At 30.6% G+C, this 19,740-nt stretch overlaps 2 protein-coding genes across 5 annotated transcripts; one reads left to right on the top strand and one right to left on the bottom strand.

Annotated features, from left to right (window-relative positions):
• Window positions 1-657: 657 nt before the first annotated feature.
• Window positions 658-6,240, top strand: LOC124833757 (putative ADP-ribosylation factor GTPase-activating protein AGD11). The gene is made up of 10 exons (XM_047308301.2): window positions 658-873; window positions 967-1,028; window positions 1,196-1,315; window positions 2,333-2,417; window positions 2,759-2,834; window positions 3,059-3,222; window positions 3,322-3,556; window positions 4,287-4,403; window positions 4,489-4,584; window positions 5,778-6,240. The coding sequence occupies exons 3-10, from the start codon at window positions 1,273-1,275 to the stop codon at window positions 6,057-6,059; spliced, it is 1,098 nt and encodes a 365-aa protein (XP_047164257.2). The 5' UTR covers window positions 658-873; window positions 967-1,028; window positions 1,196-1,272; the 3' UTR covers window positions 6,060-6,240.
• An 11,437-nt stretch (window positions 6,241-17,677) lies between these two features.
• Window positions 17,678-19,698, bottom strand: LOC148202703 (uncharacterized protein At5g39865-like). Of its 4 annotated transcripts, none has more exons than XM_088108312.1 (2): window positions 19,397-19,698; window positions 17,678-19,255 (listed from the first exon to the last, which is right to left on the bottom strand). In XM_088108312.1, the coding sequence occupies exon 2, from the start codon at window positions 19,243-19,245 to the stop codon at window positions 18,442-18,444; it is 804 nt and encodes a 267-aa protein (XP_087964438.1). In that variant the 5' UTR covers window positions 19,246-19,255; window positions 19,397-19,698; the 3' UTR covers window positions 17,678-18,441. The 4 variants fall into 4 exon arrangements, with proteins under 4 accessions (XP_087964438.1, XP_087964440.1, XP_087964439.1 ...); XM_088108314.1 differs by having other exon boundaries at window positions 19,402-19,698; XM_088108313.1 differs by having other exon boundaries at window positions 17,678-19,250; window positions 19,402-19,698.
• Window positions 19,699-19,740: the final 42 nt, after the last annotated feature.

The following is a 19,740-nucleotide window of genomic DNA, read 5'->3' as shown; positions in this document are numbered from 1 at the left end:
TAATTTTTTTTTAAAGTGAAATTGATAATTATAATTAGTTTTATAATATTATTTCATGTTAGTGTCTAAATGTGAATATTTTTATATATAATATTGTATAATTATTTTATTAAACAAAATCTCTATAATTTATATTTATGTATTTTAATGAATTACTTTGTAAGTTTTTAATGATTACTCTCTTGATATTAAAAATTTTATAATAAAGAAACCTCTAAACAAAAACAAATAATTTGATTGAGCCACTTTGATATTAATATTTAAAAAAAAGATTAATGTGATGGTTGATTTAACTTTAGTTTTCTCAATAACTGATTATTGGTATCAATTCAACATATCCATGTATGTTTTTTCTAATAATTCTTTTATCAAATAAAAAGAATAAGTACATATAATATATATATATATATATATATATATATAATTTTAAAATATAATTACAAGTAAAATAGAAATATGAAATTTTTATCTTGCAGTATTATAAATGAAGATAGACAACATGTCATATTCATGTTCTGTAGTTGGTGTGTGAAAAAAGTTAATTATATGTTAATTTATAGAAAAGAACAAAAAAAGCTTCGTTACCTAGTATCTATAGGAAATTCCATGTCATATTACTAAAGAATTTACATATTTGTCAAGAATTATAGAGTTTGTTACAAAAGAAAGATAATTCTGATCTGTCTTGTTTCCCCTGAAATCTTTGATTTGTTGCAACCCCAAAAACTATCACATTTGGCTGGCAAATTGAGTTTTCAAGTTTTTATCTTTTCCTCTTCAATGCACATTTCTCAAAATTTCGAGCTTTCACCTTCAATAGTCGTCAAAAACCAATTTTCTCGAAGACCCTTTTGAACATTTTCAGACTCGAGGGTATGTTATTTCACAAGCCCATTAATTGAATATGAGATATATGTTTGATTTAGCCATTTGTTTTTGAACCCATTCTGGTTTGTTGCAATGCAGGAATCGTTGTTGCCTTCTTCTTAGTGCTGAAAATTTAAGAGCAGAAAGATACATTCTGATATGTAAGAATTTATATTCAAAATAGCTGTTTCTTTTTATTCCCTAAATGGCTATGCCATTGCAATTTGCAATCTCCTTGCCACCATTTATGTTTATTCATTTGGGTTTGCAAATGGCATGTTGAACCTGATCAGATGTAATATATGTTATGCCATGTATTTGAATGCAGAGAAAAAACTGCCATATGGCTGGTGACAGATTGTAGCACCACATTTTCCTTTGGGTTTCAAATATTGAAGGCCAGATATGTCTGTGCAGGATGAAAATTCTGATACAAAAGAAGTAATATGTAAGAGTTTTTAATCCCTTTTTTCTTCCTCCCCCAGAGAAACACAATAATCAAATGATGGATTTTGTACACCAGAAGAATACATTCATCAGCACCATTGAATCATTTCGTTCAATTTACTCATTCCCCCGTGTTGGGAAAAATCTTTTACAACGAACCACATGTTGAATCGTTCTGATTTTCTGAGGATATAGTAGATACTTATGATGTTAAGATTTGTACCATGTCTTTACACCTAAATAAAGCATGAAGACAGGTCTTTTTTCAAAGCATGTCTTCTTGCAACCAAACATTAGATACTAGGTGGTTTTGAAGACTTCTTTTTGATGACTTGTAAACATAGCTCGGTCAGGTTAACACAATAAGATGTTAAGTAGTCTTAGCACTCATTGGTGATTAGATATAATATGATACAAGGATTTAGAGAATAATGATAAGATAAGGACAGGCTAAACATTAGCTAATGATGATAGTGACAATGATGACAATAATAAAAGGGAAGTGATAGCGATAATGATGTTGATGATGGTGGTGATAATGACAATAATAATAATGAGATGATGGTAGTGGTGACAACGACGGTGAGAATAATAAGTTTTTCTTATATTGGTTCGTCTTGACCATCGAGACTAGTCCATTCTTAAAAACTTCCAAGTTTCATTAGGATCAAACCTTGCAAAAAGTGATTTTGATGTTTCTGTTGGATTGAGTGAAAGATTCTGGGTTGCTAACAAATGCATATAGTGAATTACATAACTGCAGAATTTCTGACAATAGAATGCAGAATCATGAATTACTTAATATGATCAGAGAATTTCTGACAAAAGACGATTAATGATCCTAGACTAGTGATTTTATTAACACTTAAAGAAGATTATTTGTATGTACAGTATTTATAAATAGTTTGTCCTATCAGCAGGGTTCAATTAAATTAACGATACTTAACCCCTCATGCCTCTTTACTTGATTAGTTCAGCTTATATCTTATTCCTCTTCATTATATTTACCAATTACTAGGTCCCCAGAGAAGGCTAACAAATCTGATGCATCATGGTGGGAACAAGTTCTGCGCTGATTGCGGAACTCCAGAGCCAAAATGGGTGTAAGTATTTGCCTGAATTTTCATAGGAATGTAGTTTCCTGGATTTTTTATCTCAGTTTTATTTATCAGTCATAGATCTTGAACTGAATGTTGCTTCAGTGTCTTTACAAAAAAAAAAAAAAAGAATTGTGCACCAATCAGAAATATGGTGGATTTGCAGAACTATTTGAAATGAATAGGCTCAAAATATTAGAACATATGTACCAAATGATTTGGAGCTTATAAGCTTTGACAATGCAATGATGTATTCATAGTTCAGTGAAAAGTTAGTCATATCATAAAATTATTAGCTCATTACACTATTCGTACTTGTTTTGTGTGATGAATTTGTTAAACATCAGATCTTCGAGTCTTGGAGTATTTATTTGCATCAAGTGTTCTGGCATACACAGAAGTCTAGGAGTCCACATATCAAAGGTATGTTTCCAACAAAACTTTTAAAATAACTTCTCAGTAACAGTCATATTCATTTATCTTTGAGGTTGGGATTCACAATGAATATAACATGCATACATAGTTATGTTAAAATTGCATATTCACTATTTGCAGCTCTCTTAGAAACATGGGAGGGGTGTTCCATTGTGCGTGCATAGCTGCAACACTGCAAAATGAAATTCTAACATTGTTTGAAGCTGTTATAGGTTCTATCGTTGAAGCTAGATGAATGGACAGATGAACAAGTTGATGCATTAGCAAAATTAGGAGGAAATACACTATTAAACAAGAAGTATGAAGCTTGCCTCCCAAGTAACATGAGAAAACCAAAACCACATTCTTCCATTGAAGAGCGCTCTGAATATATTCGGTAACTGAAGTGAAGCCAAATTTTTCTTTTTTTCTTCGTTTTTTTTGATGAATTACACCATTCTTATTCAGAAATGGCCTATTTGATTTTCCTTTTCAGGAGAAAATATGAGTTCCAACAGTTTATGGGGTGTGATGACAATGTGGCAGGCCCCATTATCCCATCTCAAGGAAGAAGTGTATCACTTGCTCAGTGCAGCTCTTCATACTATCATGCTCTTATGGACAAAAAACCATCTGAAAGATTTCCAGGCAAAACTCGAATTGGGAATGCATTCCGAAATAGTTGGGGAAGAAAAGATTCTGAGCACAAGTCAAAGAAAAGTACCTCATTGGTAACCTTTCCTTTGACTAATGCTAGTTCTATCAGCCATCTCTTAAATGAACATAAAAAATTACTTTTTGAGCCAGTTGATGCGACATAGTGTGCCACACATACTAAATTTTTATGTTGTTTTTTGCTCCCCATGCTCCAATTCTAGTCAAAAGGTGGGAGGAATGAGTTTCATGCTCTATATTCTGGAAAATATTTATAATCCAGCAGGGTCTTTGCCTTTTTATTATTCATACAAATTTCTTGAGTATAAAATTTGTTATGTTTATGAAGAAAAATGAAGAGAAAAATGGTGAGGAACAGGGATAACTCACCATCTATCATTTTCACTGTAGTAAGAACACATGAAAAAGAAAGAAGAAAGACAAATTGAATGGCGATATGCTTTGTTGAAAAGAAGAATCTAAATATGCTTGTATTATTATTTTCTATGAGAGGAAAAAATTGTTCTGATAAAACACTATATTTCTCTAAAATTATGTTTGTTAGTCTGTCATATGATAAAAAGTATACCCTATACAAGAATCAGTTTTTGGGAACTGCAACATTGGGTTTTAACACATATTTACCTTATGTGCTCTTAACTTCAGAACCATATCAACAAGTATATCAGAATAAAAGAATTATTAAAATGTGAAGCATACTTTTCTGTGTCTTGTTCTGAATAGAGAAATGTTGGAACTTCTTTTTTTCTAAATACTTAATCTTGTTGCTCCCATTTACTGTTATAGGCAGGTATGGTTGAATTTGTTGGGTTGATTAAGGTTAATGTTGTTAGAGGCACTCACCTAGCTGTTCGAGACGTAATGACTAGTGACCCTTATGTCATCCTTTCTTTGGGACACCAAGTGAGCATCTTATCTGTGAGCTAGTTTAAAATATAGATGGAAAGGAGAAAAAATTGTGAAATACTTGTTATATTTGTTGTTGCAGTCAGTAAAAACACGAGTCATAAAGAACAATTTAAATCCAGTGTGGAATGAAAGTCTAATGCTTTCAATTCCAGAGAACATTCCTCCTCTAAAAGTGGTAAGTTCGTTCATTTTCTCACTTTCTGCTAATCATAAATGGTTGCTATTTGTGTTTGTGCTCTTGTACCATAATCATATTTGTACTAGTAAAACAGTAACAATCTCATGAATGTGCAGAATATATTTTGAGACTTCATATACAATTATTTTAGTAACTGATCAATTTAATTCCTGCAACACTAATATTCATTCTTTCTCATTTCCCCCTAAACTTGGAACATGGCTTCACAAGATTACTGTAAGGTTAAATATCTTTTTAGTCCTTAAACTTTGATGTAAAATTGAAATTCATCCTTATTATAAACTTTAATATAATTTGGTTTCTAAACTTAAAAAATGAATAAATGTAGTCCTACTAATCCAAATACATTAAATTTTTTTGTGTCAAATGCATTTTAGGCTTACATATGAATTGTTTACATGGTTTGATACGTTTCAGCTTAAATGTTATCTTGGAAAGTCATTTAACCGTCCAAAAAGTTAATACCGTTATGTTAAAAAGATTATATTATTCACTTTTTAAGTTTGAAAACCAAAATATATCAAAATTTGTAATATAAAGGAATTTTTATTTCAAGTCTTAGGAACGTAATCTTATTTCCTGTAATATCTGAAAAGAGGAACAAATGATGAGGAGGGAGATGAAAATGACTGCCTTATAATTCTATACTTCAAACTAATGATTAAGAACCTTATATTACTATGCATTGAACCCTTTTATTAAATCCAGTTTAAATTATTTGCTGCATATCACCTACAAGAATGAACCTATTAAAATTTTGTTAGGCTAATTCACATGAAAATTAGTCAGATTCTAATGTATGATCAAATTTTGTGTGACTGGGATTCTTCTTTTCTTTCTTTCTTGGTCATATATCCTTTGTTTGAAGTCCGTTATAGGAAAAAAGCTAGTTAAATATTTCTTGGTAATTTTCATTCTTGCTTTTAACAATCTTAAATCAGGGTAACTAAACTTGCACTCATATCATCACACCACTTCCAGTTTTCTCTTTGAAAATTCTGCATATCTTTCTTTTCTCCCCAGAAATGTGCTACTGTTTTCTAGCATTCTACTTATCTTGATGTCATGTCATGTCACCATCGATGCATTACATTTACATAAGAAACCATTGTCGTTTCATTTCTACTTCTGACAATATTTCATGTTGATGTGTTTTATGTATGTGCCAGCTTGTGTATGACAAGGATACATTTTCAACTGATGATTTTATGGGAGAGGCTGAAATAGACATTCAACCTCTAGTTATAGCTGCAAAGGCCTATGAGAAATCAAACATCAACGAATCCATGCAACTTGGTAAATTTGTGGCAAGCAAGGACAACACCCTTGTTAGAGATGGCATCATATCCCTTGATGAAGGCAAGATCAAACAGGAGATCTCAGTGAGACTGCAGAACATTGAGAGAGGTGAACTTGAGCTTGAGCTTGAGTGTGTTCCTCTTACTCAATAGCTGGATAAAAGTTAAGGATCACAACTCATCTTGAAACTGGTTTTAGAGCAAAAATCATAGGAATTTGTATGTGTGTAGATTCTCCTTTCTTGTTGTACATCATTCCATGACATGATGGGATTACTTCATTATCAAAGTTTCTGTCTTTACAGAGTTGAATGTGTCTGATTCGTCATCACACACTGAGATAAGACCCTTCTTGGTGTATTAGCATCTTATGAAGTTTCCTTAATTTGCTAATTATTTGTGGTAACATTGACAACTCTTAAAGGCTTTTGTTTTCTGATCTATGCCAAAAAAAAAAAAATTTAGGATGAAATATATTTTTAATTCATAGACTTAATTAGAATTGTTTTTATTTCAAATTTTAATATACTTTGATTCTCAAACTTTAAAATAAATAAATAATTAACATAGTTCCTTTTAATTAACAACATTAATATTTTTGGACTTGTTAAACAACTCTTTTAATAATCAGAGTTAAAACTTGTCAAAACCATCTAAACCATTCAAATATTATCATAAAATATTTAACATTTAAAATAAATTAGTGCAATATCATTTCATCTTTGGTTTTGATTCCAAGAAAAAACTATTAAAAGGTGGTGAAATAAATTGCATTTTAAAAATAATTTTGATTAAATAGTACTTTTATTTTAAACTGTTTAGAAAGCTTATTCCATAAAGATGCAAGATTTTCTGAAATCATAAATCCATAATGATTAAAAATTAATTTAAGCACATGTTTGGAAATTATGTTTGAATTATATTTTTGTATAATATTTCCTGAGTGTACGATTTAAAAGTGTCTTAATACATGCTGAAAATATTTTTAGAAAATATAAAAGTTTTAAGAAGTCGTTTTTAAAAATCATGTAAGGATAAAAATGTCATTAACAAAATAATCGTTAATATTTTCTTAATTTTAAGAACAGACGATTCAATAGAAAACAAAATTGTTTATGTAACACCTCAAATTAATATGAATGGGCTATTTCCCCAACTTCATTAGATGATAGGATAAATTCATATCTTTCTGTGTATAACTACTGCCAATACTATAAAAATGAACCTCCGTTGACTTTTCCAACTAATTGTCTTCATTTTATGATTCTAACAATTAGTAGAGATCCTAATGTTCATATATCACAGTAACTTATTCACGTAGTTTCCTTCCTTAAGAAAAACTACTCATTCATTCATTCAACACATACAACATTCATCATAACTACATAAAACTATCATTTCAAAATCCCTATTAACTCCACTAAAAAAAATTGTATATTTGCTTAGCGAGCTAATATACTCGCTATGCAAGTGGCCTCTAAAAGGTTTCTCGCAAAACAACTAGATACCTCTCTTAGTGATCAATCATTGGAACAAAATGCAGAAAAATGTGTCCAGCAAAAAGTAGCTCGTTCAACAACCCAAACTGATGAGATACCCCTAACCATGGCCTAAGCATATTCAAGAAGAGTTAGTGTCATATAGGCAAGGTGAAGCAAAAATCTTTCTCTTAGGTCATCATGGAGGTTGAAGAGTAGTGTAGGTTTTTTTAGGCCAGATCAAATAGTATAAGTTTGTTTAAGGCTTGTATTTTGTATTAAGGCCTAATTAGTGTAGGATTTTTCCTTAAGCTAGACATCTAAACCATGTGGAAAGTATGTGTCATGTGTTATGCTTCCATTGAAAAGGATTTGGCTTTAGTAGTGACTACATGGCACTCATTGGAAAGGATTTGTGGACACTTGTCCACTCCTTAGAGGGCCACCATTTTCAGCCAATGATTGCTTGGTAGTGGTTGCATGCAAAGTTTTGGTTTTTAGGGTTTTTAGGGTTTTTAGGAGACACTTTTAGCCTATAAATAGATGTGTATCCTCTCATATAATCACCTTTGGTTTAGATTAGTGTTATGTTGTCTATTTATGGTCATACTACTCTCCTTAAGATCAAGACTAGAACAACTTATGAAACCCCTCTAGTCACCTTCCTCTTTGAGTTGACCTAACCTTTCTTAGAGCCTTTAAACACCTCACTACCAACACACAACCACCATAGGTCGTGAGCTTCTCACCTCTATCCAACACACAAAATTTTGCATTTTCATATGTGATTTTGTGAACTCTTGTGAGTTTCCAAATAATTTCATATATTCTATTCAACCACAACAAAACCTCAATTTTCTACATTCTGAAAAGCACATAACAGTAACAAAATTGGCCCAATAAGACAACTAATTACCATTCAATCATAACTCAAAACAGCATAAGCTCAACAATTTGAATCAATGGGCAAATTTAATAAGGTTTAGCTTCTCTTATCTATAAAAAAAAAGATCCCAATTATGAATCCTACATAGTCCGTAATCTCCACAATCAAGGAAGCTTTAAAACAATAACATTAAACTCGTATCAAGAATATAAATACACCATTAGATTTATAACAACTACAAGATTCAAGAAAAGGATTATAAGAATAAATGTAGAGTCAAAACTTCACATGCATGTGGAATATCCATTAACCCGAGAGAAACAACGTAAAAGGAAAACTTACTCTTTTGTAGGGAATTTGGTAATGATGAACCTCCCTTCTTTTATTGTAGAGTTGTATAAAGTTGGGTGAAAAGGATTTGCAAGATGTGAACTTTTCTCCTCTATGGTGTTGTTGTTTTAAGATGATGAGAGAATATTAAATGTTAGAGTGTTTTATGTATGTGCAACTTGTGTATGACAAGGATACATTTTCAACTAATGGTTTTATGGGAGAGGTTGAAATATACATTCAACCTCTAGTTATAGTTGCAATGACCTATGATAAATTGAACATTGGTGAATCCATGCAACTTGGAAATTTATGGCAACCAAGGACAACACCCTTGTTAGAGATGGTATCATATCCTTTTATGAAGGCAAAATATCAAACAAGAGATCTTAATGAGACTATAAAACATTGAGAGAGGTGAACTTGAGCTTGAGCTTAAATGTGTTCCTTTTACTCAATAGTTGGACAAAAGTTAAGGATCAGAAGTCATCTTAAAAATGGTTTTAGAGCATAAACAATAGGAATTTGTATGTGTTCATATTCTCATGTCTCATTCTCTATTGTACATTATTCTATGACATGATGGGATTATTTCACTATCAAATTTTCTATCTTTTTAAGGTTGAATATGTTTGATTCGTCATCATATATTAAGATAAGAGCTTTGTTTAGAGCTATTAACATGGGTTAAAACTCGCAATGAATCTGATTCATCATGAGTTTGAACTGGGTTGGGTTAAAAAATTGCAAATTTTAGCACAAGCCAAAATGAACTCGACCCACTAAGAATTTGGCTCACCCGAGTTGAACTCGTGGTGAGCTGGGTTGACTCACAAACCCACCCATCAATTCTAAATATTAAATTATATTAAAAAAATGAAAACCCAAAATGCTCTCTTGTGTATTTCGATTGTATTGTATTTTTGTAATTTTGGATTGTATTTGGAGTTTAACATCATTTTGGATCGTATTTGGATTGAACTTTGTTTAGATTTCAATTAGAAAAATTTTGTATTTTTTTTGGGATTGAAGAAAAAAAATTGTAATTAAGTGTATCAACCCGTTTAATCTACCACACCTGTGGTAGGTCGGACCGAATTTGAATTTTTTGGATTCACTAATAAGCGAGCTGGGTTGGGTTGGCCCACTAAGGGGTCAACCCATGGTGGACTGAGCTAGGACAAGCTGGGTGGCCCATTTGACTACTCTACCTTTGTTTGTACTGATGTATTAGCATCTTGAGAGGTTTCTTTAATGAGAGTTACTCCCTCCACCACCACACACTACTCCTTATACCTCCTCATTCCTCTTTTGTCCTTCAATAATATTTAAACGGATGTGAATATGCGATTCTTAAATGGATGTCAACATCCGTGGACGGATATGGACATCCGTTGAAGGACAAACAGATGTCGATATCCGTCCACGGATGTTGACATCCGTTTAAGGGGTCCATGGATGTTGACAACATAACTAGTGTATGCAAATGTTCTCATGCAATGTATTGTCTCATAGACCTTCCCGAGCAGTGCTTTTAACCCTGTAGAATTTCTGAAACTTGAGATCCACAGTGTGATAAATTTGGGAATGCAGCGTCTTGCTTTCTGAGCCAAAAAAAGGTAAATGGATTTTCTATAGGGAGATAAATGGATTTCTACAACAAGTGCCCCATTTAAGTCTGATCTATGACAACAACCATAATATGCAATTTTCAAAGCTTCCTTTGTCAAAATTGTTTCCACGTTTGGATCATTTTCCCTTTCCCTTGATTTTTTTGATTTGTATTATTAATTTGAAGGTGAATAACGATTCTTTTCATTTAACTATTCTTTTTATTCATGCATAATTTGCACCAATCTCAGTGGCGGTCGAGAGCTTGGGCGAAACTCTCTTCTATAGTATGTTGCAAGTGTAGGAGCATGGATGTGTAGAAGTGTAAGGAAATTTAGGGTTTTAAAAAAGGTAAATAAAATTAAAGGATAAAAGTTAAATTAATGTAGGATAATTTTGGAATAAAAGAAATAGTGGAGAGGTGTAGGAAGACTTAGGGTGGTGGAGGGAGCAACTCTCTTCTTTAATTTGTTAATTATGCTTTATTACGATAACAACTCGAGGCTTTTTCTTTCTTATCCATGCAAATTTTTTCTTTAAGGTTAAATATATCTTTAGTTCCTTGCATGCGAAATTGAAATCCATTATTACCTTAAATTTTGATACATTATGGTTCCCAAACTTTAAAAATGAATAGATATAGTCATTTTGAGCTAATGATGTTAATTTTTTGGACTTGTTAATATGTGTTCTAAAATGACATTTGAGTTTAAACTTGTCAAAATGATGAAAACAACTCAAATATTACTCTAAAACTCGTTTGACACAAATTTTTTTTAAAGTTGTTACGTTATGAGGACTATATTTATTCATTTGCAAAGTTTCTTAACTAAATTGTATCAAACTTTGAGACATGAACAAATTTCAATTTTGTAAGTTTCAAAAATGAATACATTTTAATTTTGTGTAAAGTTTAATAACTAAAATCATATTTAACCATTTTTTCATAAAACTCATGTTAGACATGTTAGATATGTACTATATGGTTTTAAAATTCATTCAAGATAACATCTCAAACCTAATACACAATCATTTACTATCACATAAAAAATATCATTAAAAAAAAAAAACAAAAAGGTTAAATCATTTCTGATGTGCTTATTTTTGGTTACTCATCTCAAATGGGTCTTTCAATTTTTTTTTATTTCAATTGGATCTCTATTTTTTAAAAGTTAACGTCATGAGGTCCTTAGTGTTAGTACCATACTAACATAATTAAAGAAGATGTCACGTATCAGTTCGTGCTTTTTTTAGTTTCTAAATATTTTTTTAATTATTTATTTTTATATTTTTTATATTTTTAAAAAATAAAAATTTACCACGTGTCAAACTAATATTATGTCATATGACAATGACAATATAACGTGACATTGTTAGTGTCACATGTCATTGTCATGCCACATGTCATTGCATTAGTCTCAATTTGGTCCATGTATTTTTATTTTGTCTCAATTTAGTCCTAAATTTTTTTAAAATTAAACAATTTTTTCATACGTCAAATTAAAATAAAATTTATTTTATATAAAATGTTATACAAATAGTTTTACTAAAATTGAGATTTTTATTAAATATTTTTAACAAGATTAAATTTGTTTATATTTATATTTAGTAAATTGTATAAAAGTTAAAACTCTCGAATGATCCTCATATTATACTCGAATATCAATTCGGTCCTTAGTCTCAATTTGGTCTTCATTTTTTAAAATATGATGCAATTTTGTCATTTATGTTAGTATACATTAACTTAGTACCATGCGTTAGTTCGTGAATTTTTTATTTCTTTTTTATTTTGTAAATTATTATCATTTATTTTTTTGGAAAAAAAATGTCATGTGTCAAATGAGGATCCTGTCACGTGGCAGAGATAGTGTGACGTGACAGTGACAGTTTCATGTGTAACTATTGGGGAAAGTGTCATGTGAAAAATCTCAATATAGTTATTTTATTTGTGTTTTGTCTCCATTCAATCCTAATTTTTTTAAATTGGAAATATTTCATTCCTCTTTAAATTAAGACCAAATTTAACTTTTGCATAAATGTATAATGATATTTTCATTAAAATTGATATTTTTATTAAATATTTTTAACAATATTAAATTTATTTAAATTTATATTTTACATTAAATATTATTTAAATTTTATTTCAAATATTTATATATTAATAATTTCTATACAAATGTTAGAGTTGGTTTAAAAATAACAATATTGTAAATTCAAATATAAAATTTTAAAATAGTTTTATAACAATTTAAAATAAATATATTGAAAATTTCAAAACAAAATTTAAATAAAATTCAATGCAAAATATTAATTTAAATAAAGTTAATCTTATTAAAAATATTAATAAAAATATAAATTTTAATAAAAATATCATTATAACAATTACAACATTTATTAGAGGTGACAAAATGGGTCAACCGGACCCGTTTAATCCTGGTCTGATATTGCCCTGTCAAAAAGGGTCAGGTCGGGCTAGCTTGCCATTGAAAGTATGACTAATATCGCATGAAAACAAACTATATTTTTTTATATTTTACATGAAAGTGGATTGATGATGGGTTGTCAAGCTAACCCTACTGACCTGTGAAGTTGGCCTGTCAGGCTACTAGGCTTGGTGGGTCGGGTTGGTTCGACCTTGGCTCTTTTTGTCATCCAACATTTATGTAAAAATTAAATTTGGTCTTAGTTCTAAGAGGGATACAATTGCTTTAATTTAAAAAAAATTAAGAGTAATTGAAACAAAATATAAATAAAATTACTAAATTGAGATTTTTCACATGACATTTTTTTCAACAATGACACGTGATTCTGTCACTATCACGTCATACTATCTCTGTCACGTGACAGGATCCTCATTTGACATGTGGCAAATTTTTTTAAAAAAAATAAAAAACATTAAAAAATTAGATTGACACATGATACTAAATTAACGTCGTCAATATTATATTAACGAAAATGACCAAATTGCATCACATTTTCTAAAATAAGGATTTAATTGAGACTACTTAAATTCTGAGGACTAAATTGAGATTTCAGTATAATATGAGGATCATCAGAAGATTTTAAACTTATATAAATGTTAACTCCGTTCTTTAAATATATCTATAAGAATTAAAAAAAAATAGTAACATGACACCCTAGTGTAAATTCTTCAAATGAGAGCTTAGTGAACAAACTAATAACATAGAATTTCATTTTTTTAAATAAAAAATTGAAGAAAATTTCGTAGAAACCTTAATTAATATAATTATAATTTCCACATCTTTAATCATGTTAAAAATCTTTAACAAAAATATTAATTTTAATAAAAATATTTGTGTAACTTTTATCTACAAATTTAATTTTGTTTGAATTTGAAAAGAAACAAAATTGTTTAATTTAAAATAATTTAGAATTAAATTGAAACAAAATAAACATAATCTAATTAAGGATGACAATGACATTTTTTATTTAAAAAAAATAAAAATAAAAATAGAAATAGAAATAAAAATAATTAAAAATATATTTTAAAAAAAATCACAGACCGAAAAAACATGCAACCCTTTTATGATGAATAATATTTCTGAAAATAATTTGAAATTGATTTCACCTATGATATACACTTAAAGTATAGTGTTGCTGGCAACTGACTGAGAATATCAGTAACGCGGGAAAACACAATAGTATAATAAGATGTACAAAGAATCATGAATAATCTACAACAGCTTCTGAATAATATATTAAAATGTTTCTGGACTACACATTTTTTAATAATTCCAGAATGTATAACTTCTAACTACTTTTTCACTGTTACTTATTTATCCTTTTGGAATAATTCGCAAATAAATTTATCTTATCATCAAATAGAACCCAAAAAATCATCTTCCAAAAGTTGCAATATTGCAACATCCTTGGTTTTTATTCAAGGAAAAGTCTAATGAAAAGTGCGTTATCAATAACGTTAAGTTTTGACATCAAAACGCGATTTTCATGCAAATTGAAAGTTTGACGATGACGAAAGTAGCTGAAAATTTGGCATTTTGAAAAACTTACGTTTAACGCAAATAATATTAAAAACAAGCGAATCATCACTTCAATATTTTAATATTAATAAATTGAAAATATATTAGGCACAATTTCTTTTTTAAATATTTTTAGAAAAGGTTATTTTTTATTGATTAAAAAATTTGAAAATTACAATTTCTTAATATTAACAAAATTAAAAATTAGTATCTAAAGTTGCCAATCAATTATTCTCTGTATTAAGAGTATATATATATTCGTTGTTGAAAATTTTCGATGATGGAGAAATATGCACATGAATATTTAAAAGATAGGTTAACTATATTTTGTTTTTTCATATTTTTTATGTTATTTTTTATGATAAACACATGAATTAAGAATGAAAAAATAAAAATGTTATAAAGAATTATAAGAAATAACAAATTATTTTTTTAAAGGAAATAAGTTTTTATATATTTTCTTTTAGTATCGTGTTCTTTATTTTTATTAGTTGTTTATTTTCTTTAATTATATTTATTTATTATGGTCATGATCTGTTACTGAACCTAAATTAAAAATTTGTTTGATTGATTTAATTTTAGAAGTTTCATCTTAACACCCAATTTTATCCTTTGTTTTTAATTTGTATATCGAAAACAATATTTTTCTATTCTAAACCTAATATAAAACGCACTAACATGAAGAAGAAAAATAAAAGTAAAAATATTTTATTGTTTTTTACTCTCTTTTTTAATTTCTGAAATAGTATGTTGTATGACTTACTCTTTGACATTTAGATTTGGGTTGTTGTGCAAGTTATACAACATATCAATTCAAAAATAAAAAAGTCAAAACACAAAAAAATATGTCTTCTAGCCACCAAACACCTCTTTGTCAGCACTAAAATCTTGCATTTCCCAAAACATTAAACATGTTATTAATTATAGAACTATGAACATGTCTATAAATTAAGAAAATTAGAATTAAAAAAACAAACACAAAGAGACAACCTCACATAAATTTAGTGTGATTGAATTTGCTATTGCATAAAAAAAGGGTTAAATATGTTTTTAGTCCCTAAACTATTGGTCGTTTCTGGTTTTTGTCGCTCTTTCAAAGTAAGGTACAATTTGGTCCTCATTCTTTTCGAAACGTTCGTTTTAGTCCTCGGAATTTTGGTTTTAGTCATCATTTGTTGTTAAATGAGGACCAAATTTTTAAACACTGTTTAGTTTTCGAGGACTAAAACGAACGTTTCGAAAAAGAATGAGGACCAAATTGTACCTTACTTTAAAAGAGGGACGAAAACCCGAATCAATAGTTTAGGGACTAAAAACATATTTAACCCCATAAAAAAATTGTTCTTAAAATAATTTTAACTCAAAAAAACTTAATTTTTTTTTATATTTTACAAATACTTTAAGAAATTGTACAAATAGACTCTTAATGCAACTCATTAAAGTCAATTTATTAATTAGTTAAGACGTTATGTATAATAAAGTTTTAGGTTTTAACTTTCCTATACGAAAACCATTTTTGGTGTACCATCACGGATTCATTATGAAAAATAATATGCATTGATGCTTGGTGTTCTTAAAATAACCAAAGCAAGGATCTTTTCCTTTCTCCATTACTTTGTCTTTAAGAATGGATGGTCTAACTTTGTTTCCTTGTCTTATACTAATACTACAAACTTTTTTTTTTCTTTATTAAAGATGCAAGTTTTGACCCCAAAAACAATGCAAACAAACACTACAATCCATTCCCATGAATCTTTCTCTACTTTCCTAGTTGCCCAAAGTTAACATCATATTCAATAAGAGAGAACTCTTATTGGAAACCCAAAGGTGCCTTGAAAATAACACAGAGCCAACAAAGCCCTCAAAATTGTGATGTAAGGAGGATTCCAATTCAGTTATTAAAAATGACTTCTTGAATGTAAATAAGTTCATGTGAAATATTATTGTCCTAATAAATAAAAAGATTTTATTTAAAAAAATAACATAAATACATAAAAATTACATCAATCCATAATAAAATAATATAGCACACATACAAAAAAAATGAAAGGATATATTTCAAATTAATGATATTAACTTTTTTATGTATTAAATAAAATTTCAATTCAAAAGTTAACATGTAAAAATGTCAATATGTTATATTCATTTACTTTAAAATTGGGTTAAGGTACCTTTTGGTCTTTCATTTTTAGAAAACCATAATTTTTCGACCTCAAAATCCAACAGCGTTAAAAAGAAGTTGAGCTAGCTAACGGTGAAGTGTCACGTCAGTATTGGTAAGGTCGAATGGTTATTTAATGTCGTTGGTTTTTTAGGACAAAAAAATTATGTTTTTCAAAAGGAGAATACTAGAAAGTAACTTAATTTAAAAAGAAACTAGAAACAAAATCGTTTAATAGTGTATGGACTAAAATCATATTTAACCTTTAAATAAGTTTTTTAAATCAAACGAATTTTAATTTTATATTTAAATACATAAAATAAAAATATATTTAACTTTATTTAAAGTAATAAACAGTTTAGTTTAAAGCTCAAATCAAATAATTTGACAGGGGAAAAAATCTGGAATATAAAAAATAAATATTTTAATTTTTTTGAATAATTTACTATGATTCTTTGGATTTATTCCAGATTGTTTCAACATCGAACGCCTTTCTGAACTACTAATTATTTTGGTCTTCAGTCTACTTACGATCTATGGAGTAGTTGTTACATCCTTCCTCTTGATAATGGAAATAGGAAAACAACCTTTTACCAGCTACAAACATCAAACGTGGAAAACAAAACAATGAAGAAACTTCAAGAGAAGAGGGTGCTCAATTATCCCATCATAATCTGAGGGGAATGGATAAGGTCACAATAGATTCAATATTGCATTGCCATACACCAAATGCACCAATATCAATCGCACTGAGTTATCTGTTCTCAACTTCTTATGAGCTATGGAAAAGAATAATAAAGCAGAATGATCACTCTGATTCTTGCTATCACAAGCTAATTCTATATAAATAACAACAGTTGTTAAAATAGTTTTCATTTTTCGTTTCAAAATGCAGACACTTGTACGAGTGAAGGAAGAATATGGAAACTGAAATTATTTTTAGAATTTTCTTAGCACACTTTTACATGTCATGTGCCGGCCCCCCCACATGGTGATATGACAAAATCAAGGCACAGACAGAGTCTGAGAACCAAAATAAGAATGACAATATCCAGAAGTCATGATAAAATCAACGACCATTTTTTGTTAATCCTTATGATCGCAAGAGTATATATATTCAATTGCTCCAAGAGAAACCCTGTCCCCACTAAAAAACACATTTCTCACAGAAACATGGAATTTTAGCATTTTAACACGTTGAATTCAAGCAATTCAGAACTCAAGGTGCCATAAAAAATGTTTTTAACACAATATATGAGAAACCACAAAGAAACAAAGCACTAAGAAACCAATACAACCTTCCATGGTCAATATTTGCAAACCCTTTTGATATTACTAAATATTTACATTGTGTCGAGGAGAAACACTCCTCAGGACTGTGAATGAAGTACAATACAACAGACATCATACAAACATATCTGGTATTTTTTTTCCTGTGTGGAAGATAAAAATCACTCTTGAACAAAATGCAGTTCAAGGAGCTGAACAAAGAAACCATCAGCTCATGACAGATAACAAAAAAAAAACACCCATAGAAAAAAAAATAATTCAAAGAGTGCTTTGAATCACCACAAAACCTTACCCTCCAAACACCTTCACACGCCTAAACTTGAGAATCCTACATATGCAACAACTACCACAAAACCTAAACACAGTTCCTCAAATGCTCTCATGTCATCCTCCAATCAAAATCTGAGTTTGACATCCTTCATGCAATCCATTATTCCACCCATGAAACATCCATTCTGATTAGATAACAACACCAAAAACACGTTAAATTGGAGTTTCACTATGACAGTCTTCGTTGATCTAATCTTCAATGCAAACCTTCATCACTGATGTGAAACTCCAATTCTGATTGGACAAGAGTGCCAAAAAGCCTAAAACTTGACTGACCATCACAAAGACAAACCCCAACTTCAAACTCGTACTGTCCAAGTAAAACTCTAATCCTGATTAGATAACAACACCAGAAACACGAAAAGAACTGCATCTAAGTTCTATGCCAACAACAACTACACACACCAAGGTTTCAAATTTCTCATTTTTTTCTCTTTTTCTTCAAACTTCAAGAAGAACAACAATTAGGACATCTTATCAACCCATTCTCATTACACTCCAAACACCTCTTCAACACCCCTTCATCCTCATCAAACACCTTCCTACTCCCACTGCAATTCCCACAAGGTGCAAACCTCACATCTCCACAACTCTCGCACACAAACCCACCCTTTGTCCTTGGCAACCCTTCCAGAACCTTCCCGAGCTCCCCCACCTCGTACATGTACTTGATGATGTCAGCACCCCCCACGTGCCGCCCCCTGATGAACACCTGAGGAAGCGCCACGTGTCCCTTCCTCTTCCCATTACCATTCTCCCCCAACACGTTCATCAACTCCTTTCTGTAATTCGCGTCCATCGAAATATCACGCTCGTCAACCCAAACCCTAAATCCCCGAAATATCATCCTCACCGCGTAGCAATCCTCGAAGGTCCTCCTAATACCGCGTAAGCTGGTGAAATACAACACGATCCGATCCTCCGTCCCCGGTAACCGAATCGCCGGCGAGGAATCGACCAATTTCGTCGGAGAATCGATGGAGGATTCGGATGCTTCGATCGATTTCGAGGGTTTAAGCTTGTGGTGGCGGTGTTGATGTTCCGAAGACGAAGGTTTCGCCGACTCAAAGAAGCTGCAGAGCCTCTTAACGACGCTCCCGCCGCCTCTAGGGGATTCTCCTAACTTCGTCAGTGATCGGTCCAGCTGCGGCGGCTTCTGCGACGGCTTTTCCTTCCGCAGCGTCGTCATGGATCGGTTGAAGAAGGAGAATCTAGACGACGTCGTATTCGGGCTGTTTCCAAACTCCGCCATCGACACTGTTCTTTTGCAACACCCAACATAGAAAGCTTCAGTTTTTCAAGGTTCATCGGAATTTAAAACTTTAAAAAACAATAAGAATAACAATAATAATAAAAGTTTCTTCTGTTTTTCTTTTATTTTGATTTGTGAATGATGAAGATACCTTACGGGAAAATGGGAAGATGAAGACGGTGGAGGGCGGTGGAGGACGGTGGTTTTGTTGTTTTGTGAGGATTGTCGTTTTGAGGAGAGTGTTTGCGTTTTGGTGTTTATTAGTCGTTTTGTGCGTAGCGTGTTGTCGTTGGAGGTGTTTTGTTTTCTGCGTTTTGGTTTTGCAGAGAAAGGTTTTTGTGAGGAGAGAGACAGAGAGAGAAGGTCGGGTTTTCTTTTGTTTTGAACTTTGAACTTTAGAGAGAGAAAGACCAATGTATGAAGCCAAGAATTTGTACTTTTGTAGAAGCAAAAACTTAGTCCAAGAAAAAAAAATGTATATTTTTTAACCTATGG

This window comes from Vigna umbellata, chromosome 3 (genome assembly GCF_029865625.1).
Source record: "Vigna umbellata cultivar VRB3 chromosome 3, Vumbellata_1.0, whole genome shotgun sequence".
Lineage (NCBI taxonomy): Eukaryota > Viridiplantae > Streptophyta > Magnoliopsida > Fabales > Fabaceae > Vigna > Vigna umbellata.
This window is presented reverse-complemented; position numbering and strand designations above follow the sequence as displayed.

Excerpts from the sequence above, each read along its gene's own strand:
- LOC124833757 (XM_047308301.2), top strand. The coding sequence starts at position 1,273 with ATGTCTGTGCAGGATGAAAATTCTGATACAAAAGAAGTAATAT. Across the intron at positions 1,316-2,332 it reads TGATACAAAAGAAGTAATAT|GTCCCCAGAGAAGGCTAACA; the intron begins GTAAGAGTTTTT and ends ACCAATTACTAG. Across the intron at positions 3,557-4,286 it reads CAAAGAAAAGTACCTCATTG|GCAGGTATGGTTGAATTTGT; the intron begins GTAACCTTTCCT and ends TTACTGTTATAG.
- LOC148202703 (XM_088108312.1), bottom strand. The coding sequence starts at position 19,245 with ATGGCGGAGTTTGGAAACAGCCCGAATACGACGTCGTCTAGATTCTCC.